The sequence below is a fragment of the Podarcis vaucheri genome (assembly GCF_965113315.1).
Source record: "Podarcis vaucheri genome assembly, chromosome: 3".
NCBI lineage: Eukaryota > Metazoa > Chordata > Lepidosauria > Squamata > Lacertidae > Podarcis > Podarcis vaucheri.
The window spans coordinates 93,325,858-93,353,162 of record NC_138761.1 but is presented as its reverse complement, the minus strand read 5'-3'; the positions used below and the strand labels follow the sequence as shown (position 1 = coordinate 93,353,162).

At 44.7% G+C, this 27,305-nt stretch overlaps 1 protein-coding gene across 1 annotated transcript; it reads right to left on the bottom strand.

Annotated features, from left to right (window-relative positions):
• Window positions 1-27,305, bottom strand: LOC309528687 (uncharacterized protein). The gene is made up of 15 exons (XM_082216291.1): window positions 27,182-27,305; window positions 24,800-24,907; window positions 23,793-23,844; window positions 23,351-23,483; window positions 20,320-20,461; window positions 19,492-19,623; window positions 18,467-18,586; window positions 17,755-17,820; window positions 10,150-10,339; window positions 7,528-7,634; window positions 6,513-6,564; window positions 4,619-4,751; window positions 2,532-2,673; window positions 1,242-1,373; window positions 1-304 (listed from the first exon to the last, which is right to left on the bottom strand). The coding sequence occupies exons 2-15, from the start codon at window positions 24,884-24,886 to the stop codon at window positions 179-181; spliced, it is 1,614 nt and encodes a 537-aa protein (XP_082072417.1). The 5' UTR covers window positions 24,887-24,907; window positions 27,182-27,305; the 3' UTR covers window positions 1-178.

Genomic DNA, 27,305 nt, shown 5'->3' with positions numbered 1-27,305 from the left:
TCTTGTTGAATATTTTAATGCAAGCACTTTACACACTTTAAATCAACATCTGCTCAACATTCCATGTTGCCACTTTTGCTTTTCACGGCAGGTAACAATCATTTCATTTAAAGATCCCTTGGTTTTCAGCATTCATGGTGACTCTGGCAAGCAGCCTTAAAATCTGATGCAATGTTTTTTAGTCACTTGTGAGAATCTTCAGCACAGTTGCGATATATGCATCGTCAGGGGGTGGTTTCCTTTGGCTTCCAGGCTGCAGGAACCTCTTTATGGTGGGAAGATTGCTCACCTTTGCTTTGAAAGCCTAGGGCAAAAATCAAAAAACAAAACAAAACAAAGAAGTGTTTATATATATATATATAGCATCAGAATAGCTCGTAGTGTATAGACTAACATCCTTCTAAAGGATATTTGACAATACAACCTGAAGTAAGGAATTATGCCAATATACGTTAACCAACCACCAGAAAGAGAGACTCATTGTCCTGCACATAAAAAGCTAATATCTGATCCACACAGTCTGATTGCTGCTTCCCCCTGAATGGATCCCACTCTGTGGTGCTAACATCTAAATGTGCCAAACAGGTTCACTCCTATTATATGGAAAACAGATGCTGGAATCAGCTGCATAGGTGGAAGCCTCTGGGCATTGCTGGAGCTATGTGGGGATTTCCCTAGGGTACATCTTCTTGAGTACCTGTTTTTCCTCAATCCCCAACTTCCTGTTTATTGTAAGGATGGGGGAGAAATTTGGTTCGATTTGCATTTTACGAAGAAAGTGCATGATTCACATTTCGTGAAACAGGAAACTGAAACACAGCTATCCTTCAACATTTGCACTTCCCTGCATTTTGCTCTCCAGTTAACCTTTTCCACAAAAATGTATATTAGGAGAAAGGGCACAAAAATATCCTATAAGTGAAAATGACTTCCCCCAAACGATTCATATTAGGGGAAATTACTTGCAAAGGCTAGGCTAAATTGGATACAATAATTGGTTCCCCTGTCTGAAATCATAGAGAAATGGCCATTCAGTGTAGAGAATACTGAGCTGGGTGTACCTGACTTCCTAGAAGGCAGCTTTTTGGAATCAGTTGCCCAGAAAGGGAATCACTATAGTCCCTTAACTATAGCTTAACCTTAACTGAACTCTATGCACCTCAATCCAGAGGTCTGAACAAACACATTCTGAAACATAACGAGAGCAGAATTCTGCACGATGAACTCTACCAACAGTTTACCTGCAGTTGAGGGAAGGATTCAAGAACCTCCGCTTTCTTCTCCTCTACCATTAAGATTGCCTCAAGCAGCTGTACGTCTGCCCAGCTGAGGCAATTGCCAACGAGAAACTCTTTTCCAGACTGTTTCAGGGCCTAGAAAACAACAATAAAGAGTGTGCTTGGTTTGGGTAAAATGTACTCTTACCTTAAAATGTACTTTTAACTCTGCTGAGAAATCATAGAATCATAGAATCATAGAATCATAGAGTTGGAAGAGACCACAAGGGCCATCGAGTCCAACCCCCTGCCTGCCAAGCAGGAAACACCATCAGAGCACTCCTGACATATGGTTGTCAAGCCTCTGCTTAAAGACCTCCAAAGTAGGAGACTCCACCACACTCCTTGGCAGCAAATTCCACTGTCGAACAGCTCTTACTGTCAGGAAGTTCTTCCTAATGTTTAGGTGGAATCTTCTTTCTTGTAGTTTGGATCCATTGCTCCGTGTCCGCTTCTCTGGAGCAGCAGAAAACAACCTTTCTCCCTCCTCTATGTGACATCCTTTTATATATTTGAACATGGCTATCATATCACCCCTTAACCTCCTCTTCTCCAGGCTAAATGTTGGGACAGTGTGAGACATTTTGGGGACTTAAATTTAAATGTCATATAAGCCACATAAGATGATAACCACTCTGATCACTTTTAATAAACTAACACTGAGAGGGCCCAGCACACATTGTGTGTGTGTGTGACATTGTGTGTGCAATGCATGTTGTTCATGACATCACAACGTCTGGAGGAGGCCGAATGCTCCGGAGGAGCTGGCCGCTGAAGCTACGATGCATGCTGGGCCCCCTCAACATTGGCCCCTTTCCAAAAAATATTGAGGGGGCTCAAAACTCATCAGCCCCCTAGAGTTGGTGCTCTTGGCCCCCAGGAATCTTTGGGAGAAGGCATGACTGTTTAAAGTTGCACAATGCTGCCTTAATTGCATAGCACAGATGAAGCCTCACTCTATATTCAAAGAAGTCTCAAGACATAGTAAAACCTGTCTGATATTTTCAAAGAGCTACGAAAAATATGACCTGTGCCATTAGTCCAAGTCATCATTCCCCAATGAAGAACCTTCCAGATATTGTTTGGCTACAGCTCCCAACATCTTTGACCATTGGTGATGATGGCAGAGGCTGATGGGAATTGTAGTCCAAAGTTTCTGGAGGACAATGAGATGGCGCAGGATGATCCCAAGTAGCTCATCTTTGGGTTCCCCATCCCTGATGTAGCTACAAGTAGGAATCTTTGGTGCCATACCTTTTCGTAGACTGGAAAGTACCTGGTAGTGGCCTTCTCAAGGATGGAAGCAAGCTGCTTCTCCTTTTGCTCAGGTGGAGAAAAGGGATACATCAGAATCATCCCCATCAGGTCCATGGTTCCTTCCACATACATGTCAATGCTGTGAGGACAAGGCAGGCATGGGTAGAGAAAATTCATCTGTTTAATTGAACTTATTGGGAAAATAGGAACATAAAAATGGGAGGTGGGTCTAGCTCATGTGGCCTGTCGATCTATCCTCATGTATTATTTCAGTGCTTAGGGGTTATCTGAACCACCTTAGAAAGAGAGAACTGGAAGCTTCTAAGCAGAATTACCGTATTTTTCGCTCTATAAGATGCACTTTCCCCCTCCTAAAAAGTAAGGGGAAATGTGTGTGCATCTTATGGAGTGAATGCAGGCTGCGCAGCTACTGCTGCACTCAGGAGGCTTTGTGTTGCTTTCGCTGAAGCCAGGAGAGCAAGAGGGATCACTGCTTTCACTGTGCAGCGATCCCTCTTGCTGTTCTGACTTTGCTTCGCTGGAGAGGCGCTGTGCAGCTTTCCCTCTCTGCTTTTGTTTCTCCTCCCGCTTTGTTGGAGAGACACTGTGCAGAGAGGGAGAAAATAATATATTTTTTCTTGTTCTCTTCCTCTAAAACTAGGTGTGTCTTATGGTCGGGTGGCATCTTAAAGAGCGAAAAACACGGTAGCTGAGCCTGGGAGTGCTACTTTAGGAGGAGGAGAACTGCACAAATAGCTGCCTAGGGACTTGTTACCGGCTGATGAAAAGACTCTTTGCTTCCAGTGTGTCCCACCTGTAGATATGTAAATAATGCCATTATTTACAAAGGCACCATCAGTCTCCAGGGTTCTCCCTCTGTCATCGAAAGGGAAGCCAAATTCTACTCGTTGACATGCCAAAGTGACCACATAATTGTAGGTTGTTTGGGTTGTTGTTGAAGAAGAAGAAGAAGAAGAAGAAGAAGAAGAAGAAGAAGAAGAAGAAGTGCCCTTTTGCCCATTGATTTCAGTGGCTCTATCCTGAGTGTGATCAACATTGGACAAAGACATGCACACACACATATGGGTTGGGCATTAGAACAAGTCAGACACCAAACCAGAAGCCCAAATCTTCAAGAATATATTTTCCCTGGCCTCTCACAGCTTTTTTCTCTTTCCTAGGCAATGCAAATTTGTGAGCATGTGCAAATACTGTTATTGCGTGTTGAGGTCCCCAGGTCCACCCCAATAACTCACACATCACACGGAATTTTTGTTTAAGGTTTTTGGCATAATTTTGGCCACAACTTTATTAAAATACAAATTTGTGAGTGGTTGCTTAGGCATTGGTTGCGACTATCTGTCCCCACCATGGGGGACAGACTGACATTCCGCACAATGCGAAAGTCAGAATGGGGGAATACACTTGGGGGTTACGCGGAGCAGGGAATCTGCCCTCACCCCAAATGCAACCAGGAGCTCATTGCTATGGCCCGAGCCCCCTTGACAGAGTGGACAAGCAATAGTTAGCCCCCAATTCCTTTAACGGAATCCCTTGCAGCAGCAGCATTAGAGGGGCAGGCACAGCCAATCCATGCCCCTCAACCAACCAAACCATAAACCAATGCCTAACCGCAACCTTACAAGTTGTGACGATTTGCTACGCAGTAGGCAAAAACCAAATGGCCCCAGCCAATCAGCCAGATGGACAAAATTCCTACCAGGCCCCCGCTCCAAAGCAGACGACCCCATGACAGGCATAGCAAGGTCAAAGCGAACAACCCTATTTTAGGGAGGGAGGGACGGGCAATCCGCTGCACGGGCGAAAAGAGGAAGCCCTAGCCTCGTGCAAGGAGTTTTAGCATTTCTGGCTGTCAATCAATAAATGGCAACATTAATTTCTACCCAACAACAAGGGAAGCCCCAATCGCATCAGTCGCCAACGATCAGTTAGCCCGCCCCCAACTTTGGAGTGTCCTGGCGACCCCCACCGCAACACGTGCTCTCCATGAAGGAGAACACGCTATACCACTAGAGTCTTTTAATGCAGCTATTAAATGCAGTATGGTGAATCATGATAAGTACCATGCTCTTTCTTTCAGGTCCTTCCCATGGAGGTTATATTTCCCCGCGATGTAGTTGAGGATGGCCTTGGTCTGGACCAGCTTCAGCCCATCCATCTCGACCAGAGGGACTTGATCAAACAGCAAGTATCCATCTTTAGGAAAGCAAAGGAAAAAGCCAAAACAAAGTCATTGATCGGTCCAAAATGGTTATTCTGTGAGATTAAAGAAATGTGGCAAGATTCTGCCACAGTAAAGCACTTTCAGAGCCAGCATTTGGCCTCACTCTCTGCCAGAATGCAAACAGCCAAGCGAAATTTTGATCAAGTAGCCAATCTACTATCATTTTGCAACACGTCTCATACTCTGAATGCATGGGCACCTTCCAAATAGACTGGAGGGTCTTCTGGTGTCAGAGAAGAAAAGCCAGCTTCTCCCTGCTACTATGACCAATGAGTCCAACATCTGAGACATTGAACAAGCTCTCCTATCTTTCCCAGGTGCCATCAAGCTCACAACTTGAGATAGAAAACCACAACAAATTCTTTACATGGTTTGCAAGGATGGGAAAAAACAGCTCGGCATAGACACAAAGTGCTGTGCAAGGACCACAGCATTAGTTCTGCAGAGAAACCGACCCCCTTTGGCTCCTCCTTTCCCTGATGTGTTTCTCCCTCCCCCTAGCTGGCTTCTATAAGTAACGTGATGGTGTTTGTTTTTGCTTATTTTCCTCTTCTCTGCCCAACACCTTTTCCTTTTGAGTCATGTCTTTTAGACTGTTAGCCTGAGAGCAGGAACTGTCTTGTTTCTGGGAAGCTTTTTGGCTAAAAAGTAGGGTAACAATGCTTAAAATAATTAAAAGGCTTAGGTAAAAAAAGATAAAGGTAAATGAGCCCTGAATGATCAGGGTCAGTCAAAGGCAACTATGGGGTTGCAGCGTTCATCTTGCTTTCCGGCCAAGGGAGCCGCCGTTTGTCCACAGACAGCTTTCCAGGTCACGTGGCCAGCAGGACTAAACTGCTTCTGGTGCAACGGAACACCGTGACAGGAACCAGAGTGCACAGAAATGCTGTTTACCTTCCCGTCACAGAGGTACCTATTTATCTACTCACACTGGTGTGCTTTCAAACTGCTAGGTTGGCAGGAGCTTGGACAGAGCAACGGGAGCTTACCCCGTTGCGGGGATTCAAATTGCTGACCTTCTGATTGGCAAGCCCAAGAAAACATTGCTGAGTAGTAAACTTTATATCCCAGGCCCTGTTTTAAATATGATTCAAAGCTCCATCCTCCCATGGGTTCTGAGAATCAACCACACCTTTAAATCTGGAAAGATTTCTACATGCTCAGGTGATTTTAATGTCAGATCCTGGGGCCATTTTATAATCTACCACCCCCAAAGAATACACCAAGCAAAATAAAAGGAAATGAATAAACTAATTGCACTGAGGAATGTTACACATTTTGGGGAAAACATGAATTATGTTTTCCCCCATCCAGATCTCCAATAATGCATGTTGCATTTGCCATCTACGTGACACACTAATGACACACATTTGGGCATCTGTTGTTTTATTGTGTGGGGCAGAAAGGCAGAATAGAAATATTTTAAAATATATTCCTATCAATATAGATTTTACATTTACATTTTATATGTGGGAAATGCAGAGGGAGAAGGGGCAACAGCATGATTTGTGCTTTATGTGCGAAAACACCCTTGGCTGGAGCAAAAGAGATTTTACTTATTTTGCTGCTTATTGCATGCAGGCCTTCCACTTTTGTCTCTGGTAAACATTTTGTGGTTTCAGAAATATCCATGGGTAGAAAAAAGGCTGCTCACTCGTCTGGGCTTACGCCCCACTGAATTTAGTGGGGTTCCCCTCTGAATAGGCATATATAGGTTTGCACCATGAGTTTACCTTTGATTAACTTCAAATACTGTTCTCTTGTTTTCAAAAACGTTTCTTCAAACTGGAAAAAAAGACAGGAAAACAGATCAGGTTATTTCCATTCCTGTGTCATGCCAGTTCTTTTTATTGCATAAAGTTACTACGTGGCTCTTGTAGATACAGAAATAGCTAAGAGTGTGAGCTATTGTCAGGGGTTCAGGAGCAGAGACGCAGGGAGGAAACAGAGAGCGAGGGGGAGGAATCCGAAGGAAGGATGAGTGATGATGACGACCCGAGATCTCCGAGTCTTTCCAGTGAATTGGAAGATTCACAGAAAGGGGCGCCAGTGGTCAGAGCAAGGGGGGGACCCAGGGGGACACCCCAGGAAGAAGGGACCAGAGGGGGCTCAGAGAGCAGCAGTTGGAAATCGGGGCCAGCGTCCCCGGCTGAGCGCAGCGGGGAGGAAGGGGGCCAGGTATCGGGACCCGGAGGCTCTCCGCAGGAGGGAGGGCATGAGTCAGGAGTGGCCACACCTCCATCGGGGAGCGAAGAAACGGTTGAGCGGAAGGTGGAAGGTTGGGCGCGCGCGCCAAGTTCAAATACACAGGAAGGCGGCACAGTAAGCAGTCCGGAAAGGGAGCCAGGTCCTAAAGCCCGCCGCAAGGAGGCAGAAGGGTCCGGGGGGTCGTCGTCAGCGTCAGAAGAGTCTAGGAAGGAGGGAACCTCGGAGGGCAGAGGGACCCAGAGGAGGAAGGAAAGACGCAAGAGGTGGAGCAAGGCTAGGGTATTAAGTTGGTGTGCAGGAGGCGGGGAATCAGACGGGACTTCGTCGGTCTAGCGTAGAAGACGTAGAGCTGCACGCTGCAGTTCGGAAATGGAACCTGTAACTCAATAAAGACTTTTATAAAGTGAACGCTGGCTAGCGTGGTCCTATGTGAGCTGGGATCTGGAAGCAGCTCTGACAGCTATGAATTGGGAAAACTCCCGTTCAAAGCTCTGAGCACACAATTGTGCAAATTTCTGGTGCGAAACAGAAGCAACCAACCTCCACTCCAGCTGCTGCTAAGAGCCACCTGATGGATTCCATTCTTCCTCTGCCTTCAAAGTACGTCAGTTTTGGTTTCCCAGACATCTTTCTAAGCTGGTGGTTTCCTGATGAGTGCCATTTAATGGGGAGAAGAAAACGTTTAATTAAATATAAACCAGCAATTGTGTACACAACCATGCAGGTAGAATTTTGCAGAACAGCTCAATTAGGTGGAGCAAAATGAAGAGAATATGTGTTATGAATTTTATTAAATGTTACAAAACATGAATAGAATATGCATTATGAAAGGCTGAGCATTACTGTGGTTACAACAGGAAAAGGATCTAGAAGGATTATCTGATTTCCAAAGACTGCAGTCCCAAGCACACTTAAGGAGCAAACAAACTTCACCGAACACAGTTGAACTCACACCTGAGTTAAAACATGCTTAGGCTCGTGCTGATTTCCAAGCATACGGAATGGCACAATTCCTGGATGTCAGCCTGGAGGCAAAAGTCAGCGTCTACACAATTTCTAGTTTTCTCATCCCCTTCAGCTCATAAACACGCTGTGCGTGCCTCCCATTATTCCCACCCAGCCTCCCCCCTCCACTCATTCAAGGCACATGAGTGAGCTCTTGTCCTTTAGCAGGGTGGATTGGATTACAATAGGCATGCACAGGCCTTAAGTTTCTCAATGGTGTGGCTTACTGAGTGCATAAAAAGGTAAAGGGACCCCTGACCATTAGGTCCAGTCGTGGCCGACTCTGGGGTTGCGGCGCTCATCTCGCTTTATTGGCCGAGGGAGCTGGTGTACAGCTTCCAGGTCATGTGGCCAGCATGACTAAGCCACTTCTAGTGAACCAGAGCAGCACACGGAAATGCCGTTTACCTTCCTGCCGGAGCGGTACCTATTTATCTACTTGCACTTTGACGTGCTTTTGAACTGCTAGGTGGGCAGGAGCAGGGACCAAGCAACGGGAGCTCACCCTGTTGCGGGAATTCGAACCGCCAACCTTCTGATCGGCAAGTCCTAGGCTCACAGTGCCACCCGCGTCCCTTACTGAGTGCATAGCTACCCACAAAACTCACCACAATATAATAGGTACGTTAGGATGGAACTTGGGCTCCATTCAAGCAGCTCTTTGCCCATTGTCCCAACATTTCCTTACCTGATAATGCCCATGTTTTATGTGATCTTCCATAGGATGTAAAAGCCACTTCTTAAAAACTAGCATAATCTAGCTGATGATCAGTTCTCATTTCCATGTTAATTACTTCCAGGGGGAAAACAACCCAGAATTTCACATGATCAAATTTGGGGCAGCATTCTAGCATACAGTTTCCCTCCACCATTTAAAATTTAGCACACATGGCAATATATCAATCAAAAAGCCACAGTTACACAACGCAACGGGTAATGCAGTGAAAAGGGAACCTTAGAATCTAGGATAGCAGCGCTGGCATTATAGTCAGGAAAACAAATGCAGTAATCCCGCAATCTGAATGTGCCCCTGCTTGAGTCTCCATTCTCCTAAATCCAGATCATTGAAGAATGGTTCAACAAGCCATTGTTTATTGGCTAAATAATGAACAATGTGCATGTGCAATGCGTATTCACTCCTCTCTTCACATGTCCAGCTTCAGTGCCTATATCCTGGCTAGTTAAACCACATTTCCCATGAGGTCTGAACTGGGGAACTGTGCTTTAATTTCTTTTTGCAAAACACAATATGAAACCAGGATAGTTTCTCAGCTCAAGATCATTATGTCTGACTGAGCCAGGTCATCCTGCTTTTCTTGGCAATACCTGACACCAAGGGGGGGGGCAGGCAGGTAGAGAAGCAGTGTTGTAGTTACTATGAAGTACCGTATTTTTTGTACCATAACACTCACTTTTTCCCCCCTTAAAAAGTAAGGGGAAATGTCTGTGCGTGTTATGGAGGGAATGCCTACAGGTGGCATGTCTACAGATTTTCCTCCTCTAAAAACTATGTGCGTGTTATGGTCGGGTGCGTGTTATAGAGCGAAAAATACGGTGACTCAACCCAAGCCGAGTTATGGGTATTAGTGCTCAAAGGTTTAAAGCAAACACTCAAATTTCAATTGTCGTCAAACAATGGATGGATTGGACGGTGCTATAAGATCATTGTTCTGTAAACAATGCATAGCTCAAAAGCTCTTTATTAGCTTTGGCAGCGTATATTTTAAGACGAATGAAATTCACAGCACATCAGAGATGTTGGATGTAATTGCAAGAGGGGGGAAAGCAAATAGCTTTCTGGAAACGTAGGACTTGTTAAGATCCAGATCCAGTATGCTGGCTGCAAAAATTACATATGTAAATATGTAAAGTATTCATTTCATTCTAATTAATAAGGTGATCTAATTATTTCACCTGAAATAAATACCCCCCTTTAGCTGTTCTTACATGCTGATGCCTTCATGGCAAATCATGAGATTCAGAGGTTTCCAGTTGGACCAGGATGGGTGGTGGGTGGACAATTAAATTTTCCAGCTGGAGACAACTGAAAGGGGGAAAGGGTATTGCCTTGAGGGTTATTATCAGGGGTCATTCGCCTACAGCAGGAAAGTGCTGGCCCACATTTTAAAAATTCCAAAATCCATCTTAGTACAATACCTTTATTAGGCCAACCAAAATGCCACAAAATAGTGTGCAAAATTTCTTGTTCTCCGGAACCCTTTATCAGCCTAGTTGGCCAACTAAGCAGGGCGAAGGGAAGAAAGAACAATTGCCCAATAGTTTGGCTCTGCATGCCTGCATCTATTAAGGAGCCTTCAGATGGAAGGTGGGAGAAGGTAACAGATATTCAAGTGATGCTCTGTCAGGAGCCGTGAAGGTTCCAGGTTTGCACAAGACCTATCAGGAGGGAGAAACACACAGGGCTCATCCACGCTTCTGCTTCTCCTGTGCCTAGAAAAGATGGGTCGGAGCGGTTTTCTCCTCCTTTCCCAGGGAAAACCCTCTCTTTGGCTCTAAACTGGGAAAAATGGGAGTCTACAGAAAACCAAAAGGTGCCATTTGCTTAGAATGAGCTCTAAAGAGCAGTTTTCCCTATGGAAGGAGATGGGAGCAGCAGGAGGGACAAATCCGCTCCACTTCCCAGTGGGGAGGAGTTGCGGTGGACCGCATGGCCACCCACTCCCCATCGGGGACAGGGGACTTTGTCCCCCATTGCCTGGGGGATCCCGGCCACATCAGAGCCCGGCCAGCCAACCTGCTGCCCAGGGGAGGCGTGGTCGGGGCTGTTTAAATGGAGGGGCGAGCCAGAGGACTTCCTCTTTGGCTCACTTCCTCAATCACCCGCCCTCCCTCCCTATTTTGCAGGTTAGGCAATGGCCTTGCTATGGACTTTGGTTGGTTGCCTTGGTTGTCCGAGGGGCCTGGTAGGAATTTTTCCACTTGGCAAATTGGCACAGGCCACTTGGTTTTCACCTACCTCGTAGCAATCATCACAACTTTGTTAGGGTTGCAGTTAGGCATTGTTTGACCTTGTGTGGGGGAAGGGAGGTGTGGCTTAAGGGTATTCCGTTAAAGGAACCCAGGGGTGTTGATCTAGTCTGAAGCCCGGCTGGGGGCTAGGGCCTTGACACGACCCCGACGGAAATACCAGGGGGAGCTTGAGTGGGTTCGCATCGACAGGGCTCCCCCTACCGGTGGCTTACCCTTACTGGACTTCCTGCACAATGGGCAGGAGTCAGGTATGGTCAGGTCCAATCAATGCCTAAGCCAATACTGCTCACATTCTGTAATTTGAATAAAGTTGTGGCCCAAAATTTGCCCAATACATAAACCTAATATCTGTGTCCTTGTGTGAGTTATTTCCAACGAGGGGGTGTCCAACGAGGGGGTGGCTTTGGGGTCTCGACACGCAAGGGGAAATGCGGATAAGTTGAACTCCCATCTCTGGAAATGCAAAACCCAAGCATCTCCCTCCAGGTCTGACTCTCTCCCATGCCCAATGGAGGTTCCCTGGTAGGTGAGAAAGAGGAATAAAGAGAAACGGGGAAGACTTTAGACCAGGGGTGTCAAACTCAAATTCATCGGGGGCCGCATCAGCAGTTTGGCGCCGCTAGAGGGCAGACGTTCTCTGGCTTGTAGGCTGCCGCGCATGCGCTGAAGAGGTGGCTTTCTTGTGTCAAAAAAAAAGCGAGAATAAAAGGTGAAGGCTGGTGGCCACCGCCGGCTACATGGGCCACATGATGAGGTCTGGTGGGCCGGATTCGGCCCGCGGGCCTTGTGTTTGACACCCGTGTTTTAGACTAACAAAGGTGGGGTTTGAGTAATTCTTCCAAAGAAATGAGAAGATGAGGCGTTTTGCATTGGTGTGGTTCAGTGGTGGCCATTTCTCAATATAGAAACAGGAAAGTGATGCCATCACCACTTCGTTTCATGCACACAGATTCTGCAGTCTACACTATTCAAGTTATTTGGTGTGTACAAGTTGTTTTGGTGTGAGGCAGATACCAGCAGCAAAGCACCTTCTTCATATTTTCATGCAAAAACAACCCTGCTAAAGAGGCACTCTTCTGGGTACACTGCCTATCAGGAATCATCTGTACTGTCGGATAGGCTATCATTTTAACTGCACATGTTCCACTCTTATATTATCTGCACTCAAGTTCATGCAAAGCTTGTCTAAGACCCAAGGCAGGAGTCTTGTTAGAATGTACAGTAATGAACACAAAGAGAAAAGCAGCTGGTCCCTGGTGCTTCCCCCCCCCCCAGCCATAGCCCCCCAATACCTGGGGCAAGTGTACCCTGTTGCTCTGTCCAGGCCTCTCTGCACTGAAGAGGATGCAGAAGAAAAGCAACATATTCTGGTTTGGGGGTTTTGTGTTTTGTTTTTGCAGTTTATATGGCCCTTCAAATCAACAGGTGCTGTTGTATGCCTAAACCAATCCTTAGCTTGAGGGATGTTTTGCAACAGATTAAAAGAAAAAATATGCATAATAAATAATATTTAAATACAGCACACACACACGCACACACACATTTTTGTTAAAATATGTTGTCTTGGAAGTAAGTGTCACTGGTATTTACTTCCAGGAAAGTGTGCTTAGGGAATCCCATTACAGAAATAAGCGCCATTGATTAAGTGCCATTACAGAAATAAGTGCCAGGGCAGTATGCTCAGAGATTACAGGCTTTGTTTTGCCCCTTCAGATGATGGTCGTTCATTCCTCACTGGCTACCCCCCCCCCACCTGAAATGTATTTGCTCTATTAAAATAAGAGGCCCAACAATCTTCCCCTTCCCTCCAGCAACATAGTATGCAGCAAATCCATGTGAAATCCCCATTTCTCACAGCAAGAGGGAACACTCTTCAACCTGTTGCTGTGCTTCAAAGCAAAACATAGAATCATAGAACTGTAGAGTTGGAAGGGACCACAAGGGTTATCTAGTCCAACCCTCTGCAGTGCAGGAATCTTTTGCCGAACATGGGGGTTGAACCCATCATGACTCTGAGATTGCTTTCATCTAACTGAACGTCAGCCACTCTTTATTATAGTATCCTTTAACCAACCCCACACTTTCACTTTTTGCCCTGGCTAATCCACCCCATGCTTCATTCCCACTTTCCTTGCTTTCATCAATTAAAATACAATTATTTATCCCCTCCTTCCTCATGCCGAAGGCAAAGTAAAATATTCTTGCATTGCTGCACGCAGCTTTCTGGGGTGAATATTTAACCCAATAGCCACACAGCAGCTAATTTAAAGCCTCTTAGACCCCACTTAGCCTGTGAGCAAGTTCAACTGAACTCAATGGGGCTTACCTTTGAGTAGAACTGTATAGGATTGCACCTGTTAAGGCTGAAAAAGTTGCTTATTTCCAACTTCCAGTACTAACCTTTTGCAAAGCCGAACTTAGCTGATCTCTTTCTCCACACGCAGATAAATTGTGCCTTCAAAAGCCTGCAGTCCAGGAAACTCCACCTTCTTTGGGGGAGTCTCTTCCTCTTGTCTTACCACTCAGTTAAGAAACAAAACAAAAAACAGAAACTTGGGCTTGGTTAACATTACTGAAGTTTTGTGGGCATGCACGAATAAACGATGTTCTATCTGAAACTGCTGTATTTACTGTTTTTTAAAGGTAGATGTACAGTTTCACGCATTCAAAGCAGGTGAGAAAGGGTCCATTATGCTTTGTATTTGAGAGAATCCTGTGTGCAGAGCTGCACATTTTTCATGGATTTACAATGCATGATATCTGCATTCATCACATGATGATCAAAGGCTTCAGACTTACCTGGGAGGAAAGCTGTAAAATGCATTGGGGCTTGCTTCATTCTGAGCAAACAGTCCTTGGGATTGGAGTCCACATGACCTCACTGAGCAAAACGGGTCTTAATGGGTCCATTAAGGTAGGAATCTGCTATGATTCCAAAGGTACTGCACCATCACAACAACCACCAAACAGAATTAAACCTGCAGCAAAGTATGTATTTCCACCTCTGGTGAGTCAGGACCTAATGCAACTCCTGCTCTATGCATCTCAGACTGACAGGGCCGGGGGCTTCCTGTCAGGTGTAAAAATGGTGCCATACACTTCCTGTCACGTCATGCATGAGGCAACCTTAATTTCCCATTTGCTTGAATTCCTGATGAGAGAATAGGAGGACCAGCTCCAGGTCTGAGGTGGACCAATGTAGGACGTGGGTGGCGCTGTGGTCCGAGCCTCTGAGCCTCTTGGGCTTGCCAATCCGAAGGTTGGCAGTTTGAATCCCTGCGACGGGGTGAGCTCCTGATGCTCTGTCCCAGCTCTTGCCAACCTAGCAGTTCAAAAGCATGCAAGTGCAAGTACAGTGGTACCTTGTTTTGCGACCAGGATCCGTTCCGGAGCCCCGGTCGCTAGCAGAAAAGGACGCAGGGTAAAGTGCTCGTCTGCGCATGTGCGCGGAGCGGTTTGTGCTTCTGAGCATGCACGAGTGACAAACCCAGAAGTAACCCATTCCAGTACTTCCGGGTTTGCTGTGGATGTTCGCTGGAACGGACGCTAGACGAGGCAGATGCTCATAGAGGTATTACTGTAGATAAATAAGTACTACTGTGGCGGGAAGGTAAACGGCGTTTCTGTGCGCTCTGGATATTCAGTCACGGTGTTCCGTTGTGCCAGAAGTGGTTTAGTCATGCTGGCCACATGAGGCGGAAAGCTGTCCGTGGAAAAACGCTGGCTCACAGCTGTCAACTTACAGATTTGAAAATAAGGGATCAGCAGTCTTGAAAATAAGGGACCAGCAGCCAAAATAAGGGACCTGCGGCCTCACCTGTTCCAGGCACTCCAGTCTTCCTGTCCTTCTGCAGTCTGGTCAAACTCATGCTGGTAGCTTCGAGAACACTGTCCAACCAACGATGTAACCAGAGGTTCAACTGAATAGAATCTGAATCACATGCACCACAAAGCCTATGCAGCCTCAACTTAAGATGGCTCCCCGGCCTGGCTTTGCACTGCAAAGTTTGCAGCAGCACATGCCACAAAATGGCGTCCAGCATTCAAAAAACCCCTCAGCTTGCACTAACTAGCCACACACAAGGCATGCAAGCTCCACCCCCAGTCGTTCTTAGACTTCTTATTGGGTGCACAATGCAGCCAAGCAACACAGTTGGAGCCTCCCTCCTCCCTGGCCGGCAGGGAGGGAGGGAGAGGAGCTGCTTCCTTTGAAATTTAAGGGACATCATTTAAGGGACATTTAAGGGACATCCATCAACAAGGGATAGCAGCGGGACATGGCGCTGGAATAAGGGACTGTCCCTTCAAATAAGGGACACTTGACAGCTATGCGCTGGCTCCCTCAGCCTGAAAGCGAGATGAGTGCCACAACCCCATAGTTGCCTTTGACTGGACTTAACCATCCAGGGGTCCTTTACCTTTACCTATCATCAGGTCCTGGAGACATTTCCAACAGCTGACAACTCTGGTTAATACAGTCATCTGAACAGCCATTTTTAGTCTGCATTTTCAAGAGGATCATCTTTACCTATGTGTGTGCATACAGTGGTACCTCAGGTTACAGACGCTTCAGGTTACAGACTCGGCTAACCCAGAAATAGTACCTCGGGTTAAGAACTTTGCTTCAGGGTGAGAATGCGCGGTGGTGGTGCAGCGGCAGCAGGAGGCCCCATTAGCTAAAGTGGTACCTCAGGTTAAGAACAGTTTCAGGTTAAGAATGAACTTCCAGAACGAATTAAGTTCTTAACCCAAGGTATCACTGTACATAGTCTTTCTGGCAAGCCATGCTTTTTTTTTATATATAATATTTTTTATTAGTTTTACAAAAGTTTTTATAACAGACAAACACAAAAAAGAAAACAAACAAACAAACAAGTATAATTTCATAATGTCATTTCATAAACTTCTTTCCTCGGACTTCCCCATACCTCCCCTTTCTGCATCCTCATGTCCAAATTTTATAGCAACTTATAAATGTTTTTTCCAACTCTAATTCGTCATAGTCCTTTCTTATTCTAATTTTATATTACTGCAACCCTTTCTCTCTATAGAATCTCGACATTCTAAACTTCATCAAGTTTATAGTAGTCCTTAAGATAAATCTTGAATTTCTTCCAATCTTCTTCCGCAGTCTCCTTTCCCTGGTCTCGAATTCTGCTCGTCATTTCCGCCAATGTCATATAGTCAATCACTTTCATCTGCCATTCTTCCACGGTGGGTAGATCTTGTGTCTTCCAATACTTTGCGATCAGTATTCTTGCTGCTGTTGTTGCGTACATAAAGAAAGTTCTATCCTTTTTTTGCACCAATTGGCCGACAATGCCCAAGAGAAAGGCCTCTGGTTTCTTAAGAAAGGTATATTTAAATACCTTTTTCATTTCATTATATATCATCTCCCAGAAGACCTTAATCTTCGGGCATGTCCACCAAAGATGATAAAAAGTACCTTCAGTTTCCTTACATTTCCAACATTTATTGTCAGGCAAATGGTAAATTTTTGCTAGCTTAACTGGGGTCATGTACCACCTGTATACCATTTTCATCACATTTTCCTTTAAGGCACTACATGCCGTAAATTTAATTCCGGTGTTCCACAACCTTTCCCAGTCAGCAGACATAATATTATGACCAATGTCCTGTGCCCACTTAATCATAGCTGATTTAACTATTTCATCTTGTGTGTTCCATTTCAACAGCAAGTTATACATTCTTGACAAATTCTTAGTATTGGGTTCTAGCAGTTCTGTCTCGAGTTTTGATTTTTCCACCTGGAAGCCAATTTTCCTGTCTTGTTTAAAAACCTCCGTTATTTGATAATAGTGGAGCCAATCTTGTACTTTGGGTTTTAGTTTTTCATGGCTCTTTAATTTCAGTTTCTCTCCATCCTGTTCTAAAATCTCACAATACTTTGGCCATCCGACCTCCATATTAACTTTCTTATGGGCCTTCGCCTCTAAGGGTGACAACCATCTAGGGGTTTTGTTTTCCAACAGGTCTTTATATCTCATCCAAACATTAAACAACGCTTTCCTTACAATGTGATTTTTAAAGGCACTATGCACTTTGATTTTGTCATACCATAAATATGCATGCCAACCGAATGCGTTATTGAAACCTTCTAAGTCCAAGATATCTGTATTCTCGAGGAGCATCCACTCTTTCAGCCAGCAGAATGCTGCTGCCTCATAGTACAATTTTAAGTCCGGCAGGGCAAATCCCCCTCTTTCTCTTGCATCTGTTAATATTTTATATTTTATTCTGGGCTTTTTGCCCTGCCAGACAAATTTCGCAATATCTTTCTGCCACCTCTTGAAACAGTCCATCTTGTCAATAATCTGCAAAGTTTGAAACAAAAATAACATTCTAGGCAATACATTCATCTTAATTACTGCAATTCGGCCTAACATTGATAATCTCAAATTTGACCATATTTCTAAGTCTTTTTTAATTTCTAACCAACATTTTTCATAATTGTCCTTATATAAATTCAAATTTTTAGATGTTAAATTAACCCCTAGGTATTTCACCTTCTTAACCACCATCAAACCCGTCTCTTCTTGAAACTTATTCTTCTCCATATCTGTCAGGTTTTTCCCTAAGACTTTAGTTTTTTGTTTATTCAATTTAAATCCAGCTACCTGGCCAAATCTGGCAAGCCATGCTTGCTATCTCTCCTGATTCCTGTGGTACCTCACTTTCTGCCCTCTGGCTACTTCCACTGGAAAAGTAGATAGAGCTGAAGGAGGAAGTTGGGAGAGAAGTACCCTTTACCGCTTCCTCTTTCAGCTCTATGTTCTTCTCAGGGTTTGGGTTGGCACGTGAGCAGCTGAACAGAAACTGGAGTGACCAAGAGAGTGGAAGGGAAAAGGAAGTGGATGACGGGGAGCAGAAAGTGGGGTGCTACAGAAATAAGGAGAAAGACTGCCAGTCATTCTATCCTCCCCCCCCCAAGGTGCCAATCTAAAATTTGAAAAGCACATATAGCTGAAAGAGGAAATGCCAAAGAACACCACTCTTCCAATATCCCCCTTCAGCTCTGTGTACTTGTTCAAGAGGAGGAAAGATAACTATCTCATGACAAAGAGGACCTGAGTATCATAGGCTTCATGAGCACCAGGGGCAATATTCAAGGGTGCCATTTCATACATCATGTCTGTGACCCCAGCCTAAGTATTTAAACTGGATAAAAACACAGCATTTCTTATTATAATATCATTTTTATTGTTTTATTGTCAAATGCTATCTATCTTAATATATTGCCCCAATCTAGGTTTGTAATCGCCCACCCCTACACCCAAATGTGGCCTGCTAAAGAGTTTTAGATTAGCATTTATCTCAAAACTTTATTTGTTAGCCAGAAGCCAACTGGATTATTATTTAAAAGCAGCCCACTAGCTTTAAGAAGCATTTGCAAAGCATTGTTAAAGACAGCTGCTTCCCAGATAGGAGTTAACACAGTGCAACATATGCCCAGTTTTCATTTCCTGTTGAAAACCCTGTTTGCTGTTGCTACAAATTTTTCATCGGGGGGAGGCTTCCTTGGGCTTCCAGGCTGAAGGAACTTCTTAATTGTAGGGACATCACACATTCTTGCTTTAAAAGCCTAAAATTGCAAATGTTGCAAATCATTCAGAGCAAGTAAGTTAGGTCTGCAATCTTAAAATTACAGTGCCGAACAAATTTGAAACCAGTGTAAGTGTCAGGCCCAAATCCTGAGAAGTGTGAGTTTGCTGACTGCAGCCCCCATCAATGACTGTCAGTTCCTGAAGTATCTTGGGGAAAACCACAATAGTAAAACCAATAATTCACACTTTCCAAAACAAAATGCTAACCGAAACACAGCTACCCCTTGGAAATAGGCCCTTCTCTGAATTTTGCAATGCAGTTCTGCAATGAAAAAATGTATACAAAAATGTGTATATTAGGGGGAAATGTGCATAAAATGGATAGCTCATATGGAAAGCAAGAGATAAAGGTTTAGGATACTTTGCTGCAGGGACTTGGGCCTTCAACGTAATCTAAGATAGAAACTAGGGTTGCCATATGTCCGGAATTTTTCGGACATATCCAGGATATTGCTGTCTCTAGCCGTGTCCAGGCAGAAATCAGCAAAGAAAAGTCTGGAAAATCTGGACATATGGCAGCTCATGCAGGCAGTGCAATTTTTGGCTATTTTCCTTAAAAATAGCCCCCAAACAGCATTTATTTACTTTTATTATTTTTTTGCGATTTTGCCATAAAAAGCTCAACAACATTGTCCCCCGAAAACCATTTTTGTCTGGATTTTCACTGTTTGAAATATGGCAATCCTATGGAAACTCTAGCTTTCATTAGAATGGTGTTGTGTTGTATAACATACTTCCTTGTTCTCAGGAGTATCAGCATCTGACTAGCTATACGTGAGTTTGGAAAATGTCGAGGACACAATCAGTCAAATGCCTGTTCACTTCAACTGAAGGTTTATATTACTGAGTACACGGTCATTGTTAATTCAGCTACTTCTTTTACCTGCAACAAAGGAAACTGTGAGAGAATGGTGGACTCCTTCTCTTCTGCCATTAATAGGGTCTCAATCAGTTGGACATCAGCCCAGGTCCACTGGTTGCCAAGAAGGAAAGGTTGCCCGTTCTCTTTTAAAACCTACGGAAGAAAAGTTCATTGAATGCATGTACATGGCTGTACGAAGCGAGGAGGTAGCTACAAGGCGAGAGGGCCTTTTCAGGGTGGCACTCATATCTAGAATGTCCTTCACACAGAGGGTCATCTAATGGCCATGCGTTGGTCATTATGGCACCAGGCAAAGACCATTTTGTTCTTCCCGGCCTTTTAGGGTTTATGCATTTACACCCCACTTTTTACCAAAGCACATGGTTCTGCCAAACAATAACTATCACCAAAATCTATGGACTTTCACTTTCAACAAAATATGACATAGCAGAACGTGGTGCCAGCATGTTACATACAGTAAAGTTAAAGGTAAAGGGACCTCTGACCATTAGGTCCAGTTGTGGCCGACTCTGGGGTTGCGGTGCTCATCTCGCTTTATTGGCTGAGGGAGCCGGCGTACAGCTTCCGGATCATGTGGCCAGCATGACTAAGCCACTTCTGGTGAACCAGAGCAGCACACGGAAACACCGTTTACCTTCCCGCCAGAGAAAGTATTTATCTACTTGCACTTTGACATGCTTTCGAACTGCTAGGTTGGCAGGAGCAGGGACCGAGCAATGGGAGCTCACCACGTCATGGGGATTCGAACCACCGACCTTCTGATCGGCAAGTCCTAGGCTCTGTGGTTTAACCCACAGCACCACCCACATCCCACGTTACATACAGTACCTTCTCATAAACCGGGAAGTATCTTTTTGTGGCACGTTCAATGATTAAACTAAGATTCTTCTCTTTTTCTCCAGGAGGTGATTTGTGGTGAACCCTGATCATTCCCATCAGATCGGTTGTTCCTTCCACGTACATATCAATTCTGGGGGGAAAGAGAGGCAATGTCATCCTAAATAAACTACAGGCTGCCCTGATCATTAGGCGTTGCTGAGGCTTAGCTTCCCATGTGTCTGGTTTCGGCTCCAGCACTTGATGGGATGCAAAAGCAAATGGTGGAGGAGAAGGGAGCAGGTGGAGCTGAGCATCTGTGCAACGCATACTTGGATGCATGCTGATCCCGCTAGTCCCAAGGCCACCATCTGAATGGTCAAGGATCAACACAGGGATCTGCACACTCAGTGTGGGGTTTACAGGCTAGCAGGTGTACTGAGGTGGCATTCCTATGTACCTGAACCAAGCCTCATAGGCCATAGAAGAATTTACTTCCAAGGAAACATGCATAGGCTTGAATTCGGGGGGGGGGGATATCTGCTCCTACCACATAAACACACCTCCTATTTAGGAACACCTTTACAGTATTGTCAATAAGTACTGGGTGGAACTTGCTTATAAAACTGCACTGTAAACCAAATCCTTCCCTATCTCTGTTTGTTCTGCCTTTCCTCCCACGCCTTCTATGCCTTGCTTCAAGTGGTGTTTGTAATATTAACAATCACGCAGGGGTAAAATAAAACAAAGAACTTGATTAAAGCAAGCTTGCATTCAACGCCTAACTCTCTCTGACCCTCCAGCAGTTTTTACTAAGACACTTCCTGGTAGCTGTTTCCTGAATCTGTTGTAAGTTTCTCTCCCTGACTGCTGTCCTCTTGCTTAGTTCCACATATAAATATTTATATAAATATAATCTATATAAATTAAATTTTCTGTTTTACATTTTAAAGTACTCATTTTTACATCCTTAAGATATCAATGACTTCCCGTCTTCTCCTTCCATAGCTCATTTTGCATATCATAAAGGTAAAGGGACCCCTGACCATTAGGTCCAGTCGTGGCTGACTCTGGGGTTGCGGCGCTCATCTCGCTTTATTGGCCGAGGGAGTTGGCGTACAGCTTCCAGGTCATGTGGCCAGCATGACTAAGTCGCTTCTGGCGAACCAGAGCAGCACACGGAAACGCCGTTTACCTTCCCGCCGGAGCAGTACCCATTTATCTACTTGCACTGGCGCACTTTCGAACTGCTAGGTTGGCAGGAGCAGGGACTGAGCAACGGGAGCTCACCCCATCGCAGGGATTCAAACTGCCAACATTCTGATCGGCAAGCCCTAGGCTCTGTGGTTTAACCCACAGTGCCACCTGTGTCCCTCATAATCGTATTAGGGTGCTCCTAATAAGCACCCCTGAGGAATGCATGTGTATAAAACACATAAAACATGAAAGTTCAAAAATACTAAGAAAAATGCTAAAACACACCCTGGACAGCTCAGTTGGGTAGAGCGTGGTGCTGATAATGCCAAGGTTGCAGGTTCGATCCCCGTATGGGACAGCTGCATATTAAAGTTGTAGTAGATGATCCTCAGGGTCTTATATGATTCTTCCAAAGTCTTAATCCCTTTGCACAACATTAGCCACTGCAGGAGTCAGAGAGGTACCACAGGCTATCGGGTTAACCCTTCATCTGCCAATCACTCTGCAGAAAGTATTGATAAAAGGCTACTTTCAGTCAGGCCCTTTTCTCAACAAAAGGGCCAATTTATCAATGAAACCATACTCTATTCAAATAAAACATGAACCAAACAAATACACTGAGCAAGGCTGAGACCATGTTTAGCCTCTAGTCGACCTCAGAGACCCCTCCATCCACGTAGCAGGAAATTCTTCCAGAGCCTCCCGCCTGTAAAACTGGTTTAACAGGAAACTACCGGTATCTAAGCAGACCTGTCAAAAAGGCAGATCTGTGTATGAGTGAAACTGGTCCTTGTCAATGGATTCTGGAGTCAAGGTATTCACCATTTCAAAAGGGTGTCTCAGACAGGCCAGGGAGGGCTGTTATCAGGTATTGTCTGCCAATCAAGATGCCTGACTTGTAAATATGTCAGAGAAACATGAACTCTGAGCAGGATCTGATTTACATAGAATCATAGAATTGTAGAGTGTAGAACCCATTTTTATGGCATTACAATGGTATTACAATTAGGGATGGTCTTTCTGTTACAATTTCTGAAGCTTTAAAAGGGTCTGCACATTCTGCTCTGACCTCCTTACGTGTGTGTGTGTGTGTGTGTCTGTGTCTGTGTAGACTCAGTTGCAACAGATATGCAATGAATAACAGCCAGCCTTGCTTCCTGTTACTAGGTTCCATCTCAGTTTTGTTTTCTCTGACCAACAGTGGACCTTGACAGAAGTGGGGCTGTAAAATCCAACTCCAAATTTTCTTACATGATCGCTATAAATATGGAAGAAGTGTATATGCAAAACATATGCATATGCTTCTTCACAGCTGTTTTTGCTACCTGAAGCTGAGCTCAGAGGATATCCCCTCTTCTAAGTTATTGCTGTTGCACTATTCAGTCACCAGTTCCTGCCTTCATTTCTCCTCAAGCGGGTGGCGCTGTGGGTTAAACCACAGAGCCTAGGGCTTGCCGATCAGAAGGTGAGCGGTTTGAATCAATGTGATAGGGTGAGCTCCCATTGCTCGGTCCCTGTTCCTGCCAACCTAGCAGTTCAAAAGCACAAAATGCAAGTAGATAAATAGGTACCACTCCAGCGGAAAGGTAAACGGCGTTTCCATTCACTGCTCTGATTTGCCAGAAGCGGCTTAGTCATGCTGGCCACATGACCTGGAAGCTGTACGCCGGCTCCCTCGGCCAGTAAAGTGAGATGAGCGCTGCAACCCCAGAGTTGTCTGCGACTGGACCTAATGGTCAGGGGTCCCTTTACCTTTACCCTTTATTGTTTTGTTATATTAAAAAAGTAGGCGCTTAGGCCAGAAAAAACCTTGCATATTAGTGTAATATGGCTTCTAAAAACATACTGTGCTCTCTCCTTCAGGTTTTTCCCATAGAGGTTGTGTTTTGCAGCAATGTAGTAGAGGATGGCTCGAGTCTGCACTAGCTTCATTCCGTCAATTTCAACCATGGGGACTTGTTGAAAGAGCAGAAATCCATCTGTTGAAAGAGAATCATCATGTCAGCCCTGGCAAGTTCCTGTACCGCTTTGCATGGTGAACTTCCTACAATGGGAAAGGAAGCATTTAAAGAAGGGGGGGGTGTTTCATGGATTGAACCTCTGCCTATGTTCCATAGCGAGAGCAGAGATGCTTGTAACACCATTTCCAATGGTGAAGCAGAATCAACGTAGCTGAGTTCTTGTTCACACACACCCTGCCCAAACACACTTGCATTAGAATTTCTTGGCACACACACACAGAGAGAGAGCTGTGGATCTGGATGAAGTTATTAAATCTGTAGCCTTACCTTTTAATAACTTTTCATATTGCTCTCTTGTTTCCAAAAACTCTTCTTCAAACTGAAAAAGCGAGAGGACTAACATTTCATTTATTTCGTTAAATAATCAACCAAGAGTGCTGTAGCACGTTAACCAATAAATTTATTACAGCATATGCCTTTATGGGTCATAGCCTACTGCATCAGTGACCATCTAAGTGGACAATTTATATAACCTGAGAATAGAAAGAATGAAACTTTTAAATAGAGGTCCAAAGGCTAAGCAACATACAAACCAGCCATGGCTGTGTTACGAGACTATACAGAGCATTAATGGATTATTATGGATCAGGGATATTGAGTGAATAGACATAATTGGTTGATATAGCACTTTAATTCATGTAGAAGCTAGATTAATCTTTTCCTAGTCCTCGGCATGCCAGCTGTTGTTCTGTTAAGTGGTTCTGTTAATTTCAAACAAGAACACACACTTGTCTATCATGTTGAGAGCTCATTTCCATGTTATTGTATTCCAGAAAGAAAGAAAAAAAGGGTTTGCAGCCTGCTTAACCCGGAAAATGTGGGAGTCAGGTGAGGGAGTCGGAGGCAGCATCCCAGCATACAGTTCTTCCCTGATTTCCAAGTGGCCCTATAACCTGACAGCTTTAGTGAGAATTTCAACATTACAGACCAGAGTGTGGCTTGTGGGATATGTGATATACTCCTGTAAAAAAAGGAAGCCTTGTGGCTGCCTTGGTTATGCTTTCCTTGGTTTTTAAAATAAAAAATATTGCATCGAAAGGAAATGTGTCCATGATGTTGGGTGACAGCCAAGGATCCTATCGTTGTGAAATAATGGGATATGTACCTGTGGCTGCCCTGCCAAACCATCTAGATCAGAAACCCAGTCTCCTGTCTGCTGATATGGTCCTAAGGATGCTCTAATTGTGGTAATGGTTCCCATGGTCATCCTGGCATGACTTCAAACAAGCAACTCATTTGCAGATTTTCTTCTGGAAGAAAACAAAGGCACAGACCTCAACACCTGCAGCAGCTAACAGCCAGCGAATGGATTCCATTCTCCCTCTTCCGTTGAAATAATAAAGCTTGGGTTTCCCAGCCATGGTATTCAGGTGCTGGGTATTCTGGAAGAAAAGAGCGGAAAGATGGAAGTGTTTATGGGGAAGCTGAAAGCCATGCAAACAGTATAAGTTTGGGGAAGAAAATTAATAAATAGTAGGATTTTTATTACTTGGGATATGAAGGGAATACAGTGGTGCCTCGCAAGACGAAATTAATCCATTCTGTGAGCCTCTTCATCTAGCAGTTTTTTCGTCTTGCGAAGCAACCCTATTAGCGGCTTAGCGGATTAGTGCTATTAGCGATTTAGCGGCTATTAAAGGCTTAGTGGCTATTAAAGGCTTAGCGGCTATTAAAGGCTTAGCGGATTAGCGGCTAAAAGGCTATTAGCGGCTATTAAAGGCTTAGCGGATTAGCGGCTAAAAGGCTATTAGCGGCTTAGCGGCTTAGAAAAAGGGGGGGAAAGCAGAAAAAAATCGGAACACCCACAAGACGTTTTCGTCTTGCAAAGCAAGCCCATAGGGAAAATCATCTTGCGAAGCAGCTCAAAAACGGAAAACCCTTTCGTCTAGCGGGTTTTCCGTCTTGCGAGGCATTCGTCTTGCGGGGCACCACTGTATATCAGCTGCAGAGGAATTCCTGGGCTGGCCAATGCAAAAATGACCTGGCCAAGTGAGGGCCATTAAGAAACAATAGAGGACCATTGAAAACCACTGGCAGGGCAAGAGAACTGTCCTTCCCCCCTGCCCTGAGGTGTGAACAGAGGGGATTTGGAAGGTTGGCCAGGTAACTGGGTGTGAGGTGACAGGGAAAGGGTGTTTTGGCAAGGTGTACTGAGGAGAAGGGAGAACAAAGACAGAGATCCATATTGGGCAGACTGACTGAAGGCAATTGGGGGGGGTGAGAGGCCTTGGACTCCAGTGCTGGCTCTGTGGTCTAAACCACTAAGCCTCTTGGGCTTGCCGATCGAAAGGTCAGCGGTTCGAATCCCCACGACAGGGTGAGCTCCCGTTGCTCTGTCCCTGTTCCTGCCAGCCTAGCAGTTTGAAAGCACAACAGTGTGAGTAGATAAATAGGTACTGCTGTGGCGGGAAGGTGTTTCTGTGCGCTCTGGTTTCCGTCACAGTGTTCCATTGGGCCAGAAGTGGTTTAGTCATGCTGGCCACAGACCCGGAAAGCTGTCTGTGGACAAACACCGGCTCCCTTGGCCTGAAAGCGCGATGAGCGCCGCAACCCCATAGTCGCCTTTGACCAGACTTAACCATCCAGGGGTTCTTTACCTTTAACTTTACCATTTCTTAAAGCTACAACAGCCTCCACCGTGTCTTCAGTTCTCCAAAGGAGCACAGACCTGGCTTGGGGTCCAAGACCCCTAGAATCCTGTGCACAGTTTGGCAGGGATTGGGGTGACTTATAATAATATTTTGCAGGAGGTACATTTTACAGTATTCATCCCAAGTCTGGGAACTAAATGCAGATCTTTGTTTTCTTTGATAGGTTTTATTTATTATTCATGTCTGTATTGAAACACACTTGCCTTTTCACGCACAGGGCAGCTTATTATGAGTGATATGAAGTCACACAGAACCAACAATAAAACTGAAAAGCTGCACGACATAACAAAAGCTTTCAGCATCCATCTGGTTGCCAACTCTCCAATGAGAGCATGATGACAGTAAAACCACAAATCCTAGAAAAGCATCACTCTGTGGCCAAATACCTTATGAAACAAGCTTTTTTAACAATGCTTTTGAAAGATCAGGAGACACAAATGTATACAGATTAACCTTCCTTAGAAGCTTGTTCTACCGGTTGATTCAGTTGTGATCTCTCCACCGGGAAATTTTTTTTATCACCTCAGGTGCCAAATTAATATGCAGCTGTAATTTCAACAATTGTTGAAGCTACAAAGCCTTAAAATTGGCTTAAAATTAAGGTTCTATTACAGGAATCCAAAAGAGCAGTATTGTATGTCTTAACTCCACCCAAACTCTGAGTTAGCTGGCAAGCAGACAACTTCTGCCTTTGCCATGCTTTCTGCCAGCGTTCATGTGCCTCTGACAGTTGCCTGACAAGGAGAAAGACAGCAGGTGGAAGGCGAACCTTCTCTAAGCATGGAGGAAATGACCACGAATGCTTCATTTGCTGAATGTTTGCTCTTGAGGCAAGTGGCATTCAAACTCATACAGACAGGCATTTCCTTTTTGCCTGTTAAACCGTTCTTCAGAAGACATAGATTAAATGCAACCACACCAACATTTTTTATGATTGCTGTCCCTGCTTTCTTTGTATAGCCTTAACTTAGTTATTAAAGACATGGATGTGCATCAGGAACTAACCTCGGAGCCTTTGGTGTGAGCGTCAGGTGGTTCTTCCTGTTGTGGCACAAAAAGCTTTGCCTAAAAGCAATTAAATCCTGGAACTCCTCCCACAGAGGTGACTTTGCCACTCAAACAATAAAGA